The following is a 14061-nucleotide window of genomic DNA, read 5'->3' as shown; positions in this document are numbered from 1 at the left end:
GAGTATTCGAGACTTGCTAGTGATCTTGTGTCCTTCTGGAGCTTGACACATTTAGCATGTGCTTCAAATGGATGGACTACTTCTATAGTGGCAGTCGTCTTGGATGCCTGATTGCTAAGAGCTAGTCTTGGCTCTGCCTTGGGCAACTCACTCAAGTGCCTGTTTCCCCATCTGTAAGTATTCTTAGATTTAATCCCTTCTCACAAGGGGAGGCTTTCTACAGTGTCATAAGCGTGGGGGAGGTTTACAAGACATGGTTCCTCCTCAAAAAAGTTCATCTAAAGCCCCACTGATTCCACAGCCACACCAGGGGTGACAGCTAAATCATGGCTCCGCTTTATAGTAGAGACAGGTCTTGGGAGGATTCAGCCCTGTCTGTGAATGCTCTTACACAGCCCATCAGGAACAGCCAAGATCCGGTCTATGCCACCAAATGTAAACCATGCAAGAAAGCTATGTTGTAACGGGACCAGTGACATGACTGTTCTGTAGATAGGGCCTTATAACCAATTTAAATAGTAATAAAATCTGGCCATGAGCCACCCATGTTTATGATATGTCTTTCTCTGTAAGAGCCATGCTAAGAAACTGTGACTTAGCCTAGTATCTACCAGGAATAAAACAGTTCCCTAACAGTTGTATCCTGTTATTTTTCCTGACCACAAAGATAAGCTATACACTTCACAGCTGCCTCTAAAATATGATTCTTGCGGTGTTTAGGCCTGTGATACAATGACGATTAGGGTAAGCAGAAGACAATGGTTAATACAGTTTAAGGTCCCATGATCAGGTTTCACTACATCTTGGTTCTTTGGTATACACCTTAAGTTAAATGATTTTAACTGTATCAGTATTGCAGGTCCACCAGGGACAAAGAGCAGGTGGGAGAGAGAGAGGCTAAGCTAGGCTGTTACATTGCAAGTCAGGAGGGAAATGACAGAGGTGTAAAATGAAGTGTTAATGGACATTATGGCTGTAAATTGAATCAAGCAGAAAAAGCCTAAACAGCAGTCTGATAAAAATGACTTCTAAATGACAGCAACAGGCTGGAAATGGGGCAAATCAAATTGCAGTCATTGATTCAAGTCAGTTAAGTAAGTAATATGCAGCACTAGTCACATGGAAAACTAAATCAGCTACATGACAATCAGCAGAATTAACACACAAAGTTGCAGTTCTTTGAGTCAGTGAGTTTCAGCCTGAGCAGTATTCTGAAGTCTATACAACAACCTGACACCATTTCACAATTAAACAAATATAACACGGAAAGATGCGCCACGGTGGCTAGGTCCAAATTATAACACACAGCACAGCACACCCTCCAAGGACTGCTGTACCAAGTGGCCTTGCCCCACAGTTCCCTGAGAAATGTTTGTGGGAGTAAATCCATCGCTGGTTGGTCCTGCACCAATCTTTCAGAGTGTGAACCACAGATGTGGCATTTTTCAGTGTACACAAAAGCAGATCTCTTACTACATCAATAGCAACACATCCAGCATAAGGGACTCTATTCTTTGGAAGACAAGACACAGGACCACAGATTTTAAGTACTGGAAGGACCAGTGTGGCCATCTAGTCTGACCTCCTGCAGAGCACAGGCCTTAGAATTTCACCCAGCAATTCCTGCCTCAAGTCCAATAACCTGTAACTGAGCTACAGCATATATTTTAAGACACCCAATCATGATTTAAAGATTTCAAGTGATGGAGAACCCACCAAACTTCCTGGTTCACTGTCCGTGAGCCATATGCCCCCTCACTGTTAAAAATGTGCCCCTTGTTTCCGGTTTGAATTTTTCAAGTTTCACTTGCTAGTCCTCAGATCTAGCATTCTGCCTTTGCCTGCTACATTAAAGAGCATCTGCCTGAGGGCAAACTTAAAAATTCTGCACCCAAAAAGACCCAAAAATTCTGTGCACAATATTTTAAACCTCTGCCAGCTTTATTTGTCAATAAATAAATGCAGAGGCTCCAGCATGGCATTGGGGAGCACAGGCCACTGGTTGTACAAAGGTGGGAGATCACCCTGCAGCCTCCTCACCGGTCACCCCCAGGACACAGACTCAGTGGTGAGGCTACACCTAGGGTGACCAGATGTCCCAATTTTATAGGGACAGTTCCGATATATGGAGCTTTTTTAAACGGGCTCCTATTACCCCTCACCCCATCCCAATTTTTCACATATGCTATCTGGTCACCTAGCTGCACCTGACCTTGACCCAGCACAAGGCCTGGGCCTACCCCAGACACACCCTAGGGCCCTGCCCATCTGTGCCAGGTGTGGGACAGCCAGGCTCAACCAGGCAGTATCCAAGTGTGGAGGGGCTCGTGGGGGGGGGGGGGGGAGAGGATTCTGGGTGGGACAATCAAGGTGCAGGCTGCTCAGTGTGTGTCGGGGGGAGGGGATCTGAATGCACAGAGGCTCATTGGGAGGGGTTTCCAGGTGCAATGGGACTCTGCAGGGGCTTCCAGGTAAAAGTGGTTGGGTATCAATGGAGGGGTCTGGGTGTGAGGGTCTGGGTGTTGGGGGAGTGGGGTTTGGTGGGGTGAGGGTCTGGGTGCAGCTAGTTGGGGTCTGGCATAGGGGTCTGGATGTGGGGTCTTAGGGTGGTGTAAGGGGTGAGGCTTGTCAGGGTGGGGGACTGAATGCAGGGAGTTCAGTGGGGTGTGGTCTGAGTGCAGGGATGGGGGTCTGGAGACAGTGGGGCTCCAGATGCAGGGGCTGAGCTTCAGTGGGGTTCGGATATGGAGGGCTAGGGGTGTTCGGGGTGAGACATGGTGGCGGTGTCTGGGTATGGGAGGTCCAGATGCATGGGGGTTGGGCGGATGGGGGAGCAGCTCCCCGTACAGTGACTCCTGCCCCCGCAGCTGAGGAGCTATGGGGACAGGAAGCAGGGGAGGATGCTGAGCTTCCTGCAGTTGGATCCTACAACATGATCAGCAGGCTGCCTCAGCCTTACCCTAGTCTATGTGGCAATGTTTAGGCATCGCCCATGAACCAGCAACTTTGTGAGGCATGGTGTCAGCTTTAGATACTTCCAGTAAGACCCTCCCACTTGTACAGATGTCCTCTTTGGTAAGCTTTCCTTGCAGGCTTTACCTTTCCATCGCTGTTAATTCTTCACTATACACTCTTCCCTCTGCCATGGGCAGGGAAAGCTTCTCTTTAGGAGCAAGATGGCAGGGGATGGCTTTGTAACTTCAGCTCAAGATCTGAATCTCTAAAGTGCAAAATCGGGACCAGGCATCCCAGTCAAATTTCCCAAAATTTCTTGGTAGGGGGGTGGGGAATCCATGACCCAGTCTCTGTCCTACAAAGTGTCTCAGCACTCCCTGCCATTTCCTGCATCCCTGCAGAAATGGGGCGCAGTTGGCACTCTGGGGATGTGGGGAAACTAGTGTGGTTGAGCAACAAGGAAATGCATATTGCAGCAATTGAAGTAAATGGAGGACAAATGGTCAGAGCAACAGTTTAAATAACTACTTCCTCAAAGTACATACCTGCCAGGGGAACCAGTTTCTCTTACAATAGGAGTATAAGGGAAAGCTTCTCCCCTACTGTTTTAAAACTTCCAAGTCTTGTCCAGTGGTACCGATTACCCATCTTTTTGCAATGAATTAGTGCAGGAGCATTTGTACCAGTCACTCAGCGCATTTCAGCCAAGCCTGCTTGCTTTGTAAAGAGGTGCTGTTTACTAAGGACTTGGCTACACTTGCAAGGTAGAGCGCATTACAGCAGCCCCGGCCACCCTAACTCAATGATGCGTCCACACTGGCAAGCGCCACAGCGCCAGTGTGGATGCCTTGATCAGCCTCCGGAAGTGTCCCACAATGCCTGTTCTGGCTTCTCTGGTCATCACTTTTAAACTCTGTTGCCCTGTCCTCACGTGACCAACCGTCAGACCCGATCTTTAAATTCTCTAGGAATTTTGAAAATCTCCTTCCTGTTTGCACAGCAAGGCATGGAGTGCTCTCAACGAATCTTTCCAGGTGACCATGCCTCCACATGCCAGGCGATCCCCCAGTATGGAGCAATGGTGAGGTGCTGGACTTCAGTGTTTCAGGGGAGCAAGCTGTCCAGTCCCAGCTGTGCTCCAGCCGTAGGAATTATGATACACCTCTACCCTGATATAACGCAGCCCAATATAACATGAATTTGGATATAACGCAGAAAAGCAGTGCTCCCGGGGGGTGGGGGAGAACCGATGACGACGACGACTGTGCACTCCGGCGGATTAAAGCAAGTTTGATATAACGCGGTAAGATTTTTTGGCTCCCGAGGACAGAGTTATATCAGGGTAGAGGTGTACCTTCAAGCAGATATCAAGGGACATGATGGAAAGGGGCTATGACCAAGATGCACTGCAGTGCAGGGTTAAAGTGAAGGAGCTGCAGAATGCACACTGTAAAGCGCACAAGGCAAACTACCGCTCCGGTTCTGTCCCCCCAACCTGCTGTTTCTACAAAGAGCTGGATGTGATACTTGGGGCGACCCCACCTCCACCTCGAGGACCACCAACTGGACTTCAGAGCCCAGTTCAACAAGGCAAGAGGAGGAAAGTGGGAGCAAGGATGCTGAGGAGGAGGGAGACAGCCCAGCATCCCTAGATGCATGCAGCCAGGAGCTGTTCTCAAGCCAGGAAGAAGGCAGCCAGTCACAGTGGACAGTGCCTGGGTAAGGACAAACGCCAAAGGTGGTGCCCGGTAAGCGGCTTTTATTTTGCGAAGGAAGTTGTTCAGGGCAGGCTCTTGGGGATGAGGATTAGGGCTGCATGCATGCCTAGATGTGGAATAGGGCATTGATGTGCTCTCCCATTGTGATGGGCCTCAGTAATCTCTTCAAAGGTATCATGAAGAAGTGAGATAACTGAGTTTACAGTTTCCAAAGGCAAACTGGGATTTAGGATTGCCTCTCAGCCATATCGTTTCCACCCAGGCACTAGAGGCAGCAGTGTGGTGCTCATTTTTCTCCAATCTGAGCTAGAGGTTTGCTTTCATTTATGATGAACCCAGATTCAGTATAAAAAAATTTTTCCCCCAAAATCCACACCCTGGAACACCAACATCTCAGAACAAAAGCAGATCTAGGTAGTTATAGCTGAGCTCCTTACAACCACTAATGGATTTTAACCTCACGCTGCTGTGAAGGTAGATAAGTATTATCCTCATTTTACAGACAGTGAATTGAGGCACATGGTAGATTAAGTGATTTGCCAAGGTCACACCAGAAGCCTGTGGCAGAGTAGGAAACTGACCCAAGTCTCCTGATTCCTAGTCCAGTGCCTTATCCAATAAGCTATCCTTCCACCCTGCACGATACTAATTACTGAGATCTTTGCACTTCCAAAGGAGATTTCCTCTCCAACATCTGGATCAGCAATCACTGTGTTACTACATCCCTCACAGATGAGAAGCTCAGGTTTATGAAAGAGTGGGGCCCCTGGACGATCGAGATACAAAAGGAGCACTTAAAGACAAAGTCACTGCAGAGAAACTAAACGGATTTTTTGCTTCAGTCTTCATGGCTGAGGATGTTAGGGAGATTCCCAAACCTGAGCTGGCTTTTGTAGGTGACAAATCTGAGGAACTGTCAGAGATTGAAGTGTCACTAGAGGTGGTTTTGGAATTAATTGATAAACTCAACATTAACAAGTCACCAGGACCCGATGGCATTCACCCAAGAGTTCTGAAAGAACTCAAATGTGAAGTTGCGGAACTATTAACTAAGGTTTGTAACCTGTCCTTTAAATTGGCTTTGGTACCCAATGACTGGAAGTTAGCTAATGTAATGCCAATATTTAAAAAGGGCTCCAGAGGTGATCCCGGCAATTACAGACTGGTAAGTCTAACATCGGTACTGGGCAAATCAGTCGAAACAATAGTTAAGAATAAATCTGTCAGACACATAGAAAAACAAACTGTTGAGCAATAGTCAACATGCTTTCTGTAAAGGGAAATCATGTCTTACTAGTCTATTAGAGTTCTTTGAAGGGATCAATAAACATGTGGACAAGGGGGATCCAGCGGACATAGTGTACTTAAGATTTCCAGAAAGCATTTGATAAGGTCCCTCACCAAAGGCTCTTATGTAAATTAAGCTGTCATGGGATAAAAGGGAAGGTCCTTTCATGGACTGAGAACTGGTTAAAAGACAGGGAACAAAGGATAGGAATTAATGGTAAATTCTCAGAATGGAGAGGGGTAACTAGTGGTGTTCCCCAAGGGTCAGTCCTATTCAATTTATTCATAAATGATCTGAAGAAAGGGGTAAACAGTGAGGTGGCAAAGTTTGCAGATGATACTAAACTACTCAAGATGGTTAAGACCAAAGCAGATTGTGAAGAACTTCAAAAAGATCTCACAAAACTAAGTGATTGGACAACAAAATGGCAAATGAAATTTTATGTGGATAAATGTAAAGTAATGCACATTGGAAAAAATAACCCCAACTATACATACAATATGATGGAGGCTAATTTAGCTACGAGTCAGGAAAAAGATCTTGGAGTCATCGTGGATAGTTCTCTGAAGATGTCCATGCAGTGTGCAGAGGCAGTCACAAAAGCAAACAGGATGTTAGGAATCATTTAAAAGGGGACAGAGAATAAGACTGAGAATATATTATTGCCCTTATATAAATCCATGGTACGCCCACATCTTGAATACTGTGTACAGATGTGGTCTCCTCACCTCAAAAAAGATATTCTAGCACTAGAAAAAGGGCAACTAAAATGATTAGGGGTTTGGAGAGGGTCCCATATGAGTAGAGATTAAAGAGGCTAGGACTAATCAGCTTGGAAGAGAGGAGATTAAGGGGGGATATGATAGAGGTATATAAAATCATGAGTGATGTTGAGAAAGTGGATAAGGAAAAGTTATTTACTTATTCCCATAATACAAGAACTAGGGGTCACCAAATGAAATTAACAGGCAGCAGGTTTAAAACAAATAAAAGGAAGTTTTTCATGCAGCGCACAGTCAACTTGTGGAACTCCTTACCTGAGGAGGTTGTGAAGGCTAGGACTATAACAGTATTTAAAAGAGAACTGGATAAATTCATGGTGGTTAAGTCCATAAATGGCTATTAGCCAGGATGGGTAAGGAATGGTGTCCCTAGCCTCTGTTTGTCAGAGGATGGAGATGGATGGCAGGAGAGAGATCACTTGATCATTGCCTGTTAGGTTCACTCCCTCTGGGGCACCTGGCATTGGCCACTGTCATTAGACAGATACTGGGCTAGATGGACCTTTGGTCTGACCCGGTACGGCCGTTCTTATGTTCTCATGTTATGCTCCCGCTGGGGAATTTAAAGGCTCAGGGAGCAAAAGGCAAGATCTCTGTCCTAACAGGACCCCATCAAGACTTAGTCTAGACCACCAGTTTCTCCAGAGAGTCTTACATCGTTTTGAAACTCCTGCCCTCTGTTTGCACTATTGAGACAACCCAATGCTGATACCTCTGCCATTAACAGTCAAGCATATTGCCCTTATTACTAATGTTTTAAGGAGATTTAATCTGTAAATACATTTTATAGGAAAACAGGAAAAATTAGTGAGTCTCTCCCATCATAAAAATGCCCACCCTTCTCCCTTTTTAACCCACTTAAAGAAACAACTTAATTTGGAGCCAACTTTACATTAGTATTGATTCTTTGTGGGGACAGACTGGAGACTTCTGCAGTCCCCATTTGTTATAAGCATTGCTATCAGGAATTAGGGACCCATTGTCCTAGGCAAGGTACAAACAAATCAGACAGTCCCTTACCCAGAACACTCACAGTCTATGATAAAAGATTTGACTTGTGAACAGACAAGAGGGAGGAAGAAGGGATGTTAGGTTAGTTGTAACAATGATCTTAGTACTCATAGGTGATCACTAATCTAGCCATCATCACATGGTAGTGATGGATAGGTTTCACAAAGATAAGGGTATGGCTACACTTGGGTACAGTGCTGGGAGTTAAACCTGTCTTCGTACAGCTGAGTAGGGAAAGTGCTGCAGTCTGGCCACACAGACAGCTACCAGCGCACTGTCGTGGCCACATTTGCAGCATCTGCAGCGGCATTGGGAGCGGTGCATTATGGGCAGCTATCCCAGCATTCAAGTGGCTGCAACATGCTTTTCAAAAGGGGAAGGGCTGGAGTGTGACAGGGAGCGTGGGGGAGAGAGAGAGTGGATTTTTGGGAGCTGACACTGTCGGCTCCCTGCCTTGCAAGTTCTGACCCCCTCCTCCACCCCTCTCTCACTCACTGAAAGCAAATAGCCCTGTTTTTTCCCCCCCTCACAGACCAGATAAGCAGCTGCTCCAAAATGGACCCCCGCTCCTCCCCGCCGCTGCTTCTCTCCTGGAGTCCCTTCCTTCCTCTTCTCTTCAAGCAAACACTAGCTGTGGGCGTTCCAAAGGGAGCTCCCTGACTCTGCTGTTCACAGCAAACAGGAGCTGTGTTTGTTTTTTTGATAAGCAGGTCCCAGAGCCCGGAGTTTACAACAAAAAACAAACAGTTATCTTTACTTAAAAGGATTATGGGAAGGTTCCGGAGGTCAGTGACACAGTAGTAAGATTATTCCCTGTTTACACTGGCATCTCTTTATTCCTCTCGGGGAGGTGGAGTACAAGCAGCACTGTAGCCAGGGAGATATAGCACTGTATGTGCCTTGCCAGTGTGGATGGGGAGTGAGTTACAGCACTGTAAAGCCACCACCAGCGCTGCAACTCTCCAGTGTAGCCAAGGCCTAAGACTAAAGATGGATTTAAAAGAAATAAGGTGATATCTCTGCAAATTTTGATGAGGATTTCTTCTCACAAGTAAAGGGCAAACATGGGAGAAAGCTTGATGGGAAAAGCAGACACGCAGGTTTATTAACAACCCATCATCACTAGCATGCAACTAATGCAGAGGAGGAGCCAGTGCTCACTACAGCATAAGAATGTCATTAAACCAGCATCACGTGCAAAATAGACAGCAAACCCCCATGATTTAATCAAAATGGATGGTTAAAAGGAACTGGGAGGTTTTGGAACACAGAAATGGTCAATTTGTCTGACTTCATCAAGAATACCACCTGGAAGTAAAAAAGCAGGGGCAAAAGCCAAACCCTGATTGCAGGAGCTACGCATGCATTCAAGGTCAAATTTACATACATGTAACATGCATTCCATAAGACTGAAAAGCAAGATTTTTTAATGGAAAGGTGTGAAAGTAGAATGAATTATATTGTAAAAATAAGAATGGATTACAGAAATGGTGTATTTACCTTTAAGCAGAAATAAGAAATGTTGAAATACAGGCATCAGGAAAAGAAACATTAGGCATAAACAATGAGTCCACTTAAGCTAATGGCGAAACATTAACAGAAGATCAGTAATAGTTAATAAGGGAAATAAGATATGCATGTCTCACCCAGGTAAACTTATCAGATTCTGCTTCCTTTGTTATCCTGTTAATTTCTCTGTATAAATAAGACAGTTTGTGTCTTGCATGGTGCTCATATTATCTGAATGTATTAGCAGAGCGCTGTGCTAATAAAACAGAGTGGTCCTGACAAACTGAGTCCTGAGTCTAACTTTGACAGAGGCTACCTTAAAAAGGATGCTGGCAGGTCAGCTTTGACCCAGAAATTAAACAAGCACAAATGGTTTGTTTGTATTTCTTTAAAAAGTAAGTTTTAGAAACTAAAATCACAAATTTCCATTGATTTTTAGAAATTCAATGGAAACGGGCAGGGTTTAATGTTTTTTAAGTGACCAGCAAAAGGGGAAAATGTGTTTGATTGTAAAGAAGAAACAATGCACAAGAAAGGCCTGAATTGATTTGTGTTTTAATAATGGGTTTTGTATTTTTGCTTGTTTTTTTACACAAGAGATTAGAGCTTTTGCTGAACAAACTCACTGATTCACTAGAGAATTAACCAGATTTTGACATCAACCAGAGCTATTGAAAGGAAATGATTGTTTTCCATGACTTCCAGTTCATTAACTTGGTGACTTCTCATCCCTCTTCTCCAGAATGGTTGTTGATTCCCTCCATTCTTCACTTATCCACCCTCAACGTTTTTCACCCCTTCCATCTGAAGGTCCTCCCTGCCCTGCCCACTTCCCCCCACCCCCATGCTCACCCTCAACATCTGCTTCCTCCACTCCTGTTCTTGCACTGTAGTGTGTTCCTGGCAAAACCGCTATGACCAGGCTAATTCCATGCCCTGCAAATTCCTTTTCTCCTGTTCTACCATCTTCCTACATGAACCACGCTGCTACTCCATCTTAAATGAATCTCATGCCTCCAATCCCAGCTGCCTTTTCACCACTTTTGGGTATGTCTACACTGCAAACTATTCTTAACTCAGATTAGCTAACTCAGGATAAAATAGCAGTGAAAACACAGCTACACAGCATGTGTTAGCATCTGGAGTTAAAGTCTATAAGGCAAAATGAAACAGCACTGCTAACCCAAGCTAAAAGACAGGTTATTGTGTCTTCATTATTATTTAAACCCAAATTAGCGAACCTGAATTAAGAATAAACTCTCACCCGCCCCCGCAGCAGCGTAGCCCTATCCTTTGACTGATGCAATGGCTACACTGGCACTTTACTGCGCTGCAACTTTCACGCTCAGGGGTGTGAAAAACACACACCCCTGAGCACTGCAAGATACAGTGTTGTAAAGCCTCAGTCTAAACAGCGCTGCAAGCTACACCCGTAGAGGATGTGGAGTACGTGCAGCGCTGGGAGAGTACGCCCAGCGCTGGCGCTGCGACCACACTCGAAACGTCAAAGCGCAAGTGTAGCCATACCCTCAATCCCCAAACCTTCCTCTCCTCCTGCATCTCTCAACACTGGATCTTATCAATTTCTTCCCAGGAAAAAATAACAAAAACCTGACATGACCTTCCCTCTCCCATCTGCTTGCCTTTTCTTTACCCACCCCTCCACCTCACAACTCTCCCCTCCTCCCTGATCACAGATAGAAGTTTCTTATCTTCTTTCCTTCTCCAGCACCTCCACTTGCCTCACTGACTCCATCCCACATGCCTCACACCCACTCTCATTCTCTCCCTTACTCTTCTCCCACTGTTTTCTCTCACAATACAAACGTTAGTGAGTCTCTTCTATCTTAAAAATGCCCAGCCTTCTCCCTCCATTACCATACCATCACGCCTCCCCCTTTTCTCTCTAATCTCATTGAATACATGATCTACAATCCCTGGCAGGAATTCCTCTCTGCCAATTCCATCCTAGACCAGGAGGAGCACTTTGGGGAAGGTGGAAAAGGCAGCACCTTGCAGGGCCTATAGCCACCCCAAAATTTGCCTTAGCCCTCTCCCCCATCCCAGCCCACTGCCAGCAGCTGCCTTTCTCTGGCCACCCAGCTCTGAAGGTAGAGCAGAGGCTGCTGGCCAGGCATCCAGCTCCAGCAGCATTGGAGAATTAAGGCCAAGGACAGGGCCTGAGAGTAGCCCACGGCCTGTATCTCCACTAGCTGGGACATTATGCCCAGGGTAGGTGAAGGGCTGGAGCTCTCCACAGCAGCCTGGACTGACTCACTCTGGCCTGGGCTCCTGGACCCTGTCCCCCACAATCACTGCTCCCCGAGGACTCTGCTGGCCCTGAAGCCAGGTCCCCATACCCAAGCAGCTCCTGCCAGCTGCAAGCAGCCAGTGCCAGATTCAGACACCCTTTTGGGTTGAGAAGACTCTAGTTCTCTCATCCTCCAGCAAGGACAGGGACCACAAGACTTGATATTCCTAATTGTAAAAGCAAATGAAACTTTACAACATTTGGGCTGGTCTTATACATCGTAAAAGCAGCACAAAGGGAACAACAGCTTTAAATGAACAAAGCTTTCCCAGCACTATTTGCAATCCAAACATATGAAGTCCATGCATCTGACTGCAGTGGGTATTCACCCATGAAAGCTCATGCTCCATATGTCTGTTAGTCTATAAGGTGCCACAGGACTCTTTGCTGAAGTCCATGAAAACACTGGAACAATGACAGAAAGGGCTACCCAAAAAAATACAACTAATTTTCATTGTTTAAGTGCAAGAGGTGAATAACCTCAGTGGTTAAAACCGAACTGGATTTCTAGAGTGCTTCCACTTTCCTGAGTTTGAGATGTTCTTGTTAACATAGGAAATGAGATTTGTTTAGCAGCATCTATGATTTGTGACTTAACTGGGTCTCCAACTGTGAGTACCTGAAAACAGAGCCTCCTGCAATCAGTATGCCTGCACAGGCTCCTCTGCATGCTTCTGATAAGGAACCAACAGCCTTTACAGACGGTGTTTAACTCACAAGGAAAAAAACTTCTTCTCCCATTCAGACCAAGCAAAAATTCAGAATGAAGCAGCACTAAAATCCACCTCCACCCTCCCAGGACTTTAATCTGCCCAGAAGGGCCCTGGCGAGGGCTTTATAGAAGTTCAAACTCCAAGCACCAAATGTTTAACACAATCCTCAAACCCCAAAGGCAACACGGGCCAACGCAGAGTGGAGACTCGGCTGAGAAAAGGCGGCTCAGCAACAAAACCAACGAGCTGTAAAGTAAAGAGCGAGAGCCGGGAGCACAGGAGCCCGGGGCAGCCCCAGGGTACTGGGGTCCCAACACCTCAAAGAGACACACACAGACAGCGAGCCCCATGTACCCCACCACCAGGATCGTGCCATGCAGACACACCCAGCGGGATGAAAAGTGAAGCTCCTGAACTACCTCCGGCCCCAGCCTCACTGCCCCCCTTCTCCTGTACCCTCCCCCCGCCCGCCTCACTGCCCCCCTTCTCCTGTACCCTCCCCCCGCCCGCCTCACTGACCCCCCTTCTCCTGTACCCTCCCCCCGCCCGCCTCACTGCCCCCAACTTCCTGTACCCTCCCCCCGCCCGCCTCACTGCCCCCCCTCCTCCTCTACCCTCCCCCCGCCCCACTGCCCCCCTCTCCTCTACCCTCCCCCCGCCTCACTGCCCCCCTTCTCCTGTACCCTCCCCCCGCCCGCCTCACTGCCCCCCCTCCTCCTCTACTCCTCCCCCCGCCCGCCTCACTGCCCCCCCATCCTGTGCCCTCCCCCCGCCCGCCTCACTGCCCCCCCATCCTGTGCCCTCCTCCCGCCCGCCTCACTGCCCCCCCATCCTGTGCCCTCCTCCCGCCCGCCTCACTGCCCCCCTCCTCCTCTACTCCTCCCGCCCGCCCCACTGCCCCCCTCCTCCTCTACCCTCCCCCCGCCCGCCTCACTGCCCCCCTCCTCCTCTACAATCCCCCCGCCCGCCTCACTGCCCCCCTCCTCCTCTACTCCCCCCCCGCCTCACTGCCCCCCCTTCCTGTGCCCCCACCCCACTGCCCCCTCCTCCTCTACCCTCCCCCCGCCCGCCTCACTGCCCCCCTCCTCCTCTACCCTCCCCCCGCCCGCCTCACTGCCCCCTCCTCCTCTACAATCCCCCCGCCCGCCTCACTGCCCCCCTCCTCCTCCTCTACTCCCCCCCGCCTCACTGTCCCCCCTTCCTGTACCCTCCCCCCGCCCGCCTCACTGCCCCCCCTCTACCCTCCCCCTGCCCGGCGCACTGCCCCTACCCCCTCCTCTACCCTCCCCCCGCCCGCCTCACTGCTCCCCCTCTCTTCTACCCTCCCCCCGCCCGCCGCCGCACTGCCCCCCTCCTCCCCCCCTCGGTCTCTTACCGCCCAGCCCCCTCCTACGTTGCCCCCACTCCCCGCCCCGGCGCGGCACTCACAGGAGCTGACGCTGAGGAGCAGTAAGTGGACCCGGCCCCACGCCCCGGATCCAGCCATCGCCGCGCACCCAGCTGCTCACTGACCTTCGAGAGGCGACGCCCGCCGCTTTCTGACTAAGCCCCGCCCGGCCCCGCTCACCGCGCGCAGGTGAGGCCCCGCCCTCTGTTCCCCCATTGGCTCCGGGCCCACTCCCACCGCCCCGTGAACCCCACCCCCAAGTGCTGATTGGATTCCAGTACGGTGTCGTCAGCCGACAATATAGCCACCGTGTGCCCTGACTGGCTATCACACTTACAGCTCCGCCCTGACTGGCTACCCTTAATCCTGCCCCCGTGAATGCACTCC

The 14061-nt window shown here is 48.6% G+C and overlaps 1 protein-coding gene across 3 annotated transcripts in view; it reads right to left on the bottom strand.

The window, feature by feature from the left end:
* The window catches only part of LOC115639253 (junctional adhesion molecule A-like), a 103247-nt gene extending 89420 nt beyond the window's left edge, over positions 1-13827 (bottom strand). The window contains exon 1 of one of the 3 annotated variants that reach the window (XM_030541730.1): positions 13716-13827. In XM_030541730.1, coding sequence (XP_030397590.1) covers positions 13716-13773 — 58 coding nt within the window. In that variant the 5' untranslated portion in view covers positions 13774-13827. The remainder of the gene's footprint in view (positions 1-13715) is intronic. The other 2 variants (XM_030541736.1, XM_030541732.1) reach the window with 2 other exon arrangements.
* Between the last annotated feature and the right edge of the window lie 234 nt (positions 13828-14061).

This window comes from Gopherus evgoodei, chromosome 24, assembly GCF_007399415.2.
Source record: "Gopherus evgoodei ecotype Sinaloan lineage chromosome 24, rGopEvg1_v1.p, whole genome shotgun sequence".
Classification (NCBI taxonomy): Eukaryota; Metazoa; Chordata; order Testudines; family Testudinidae; genus Gopherus; species Gopherus evgoodei.
The sequence above is the reverse complement of the archived record's forward strand: the minus strand, read 5'-3'. Positions and strand labels throughout refer to the sequence as shown.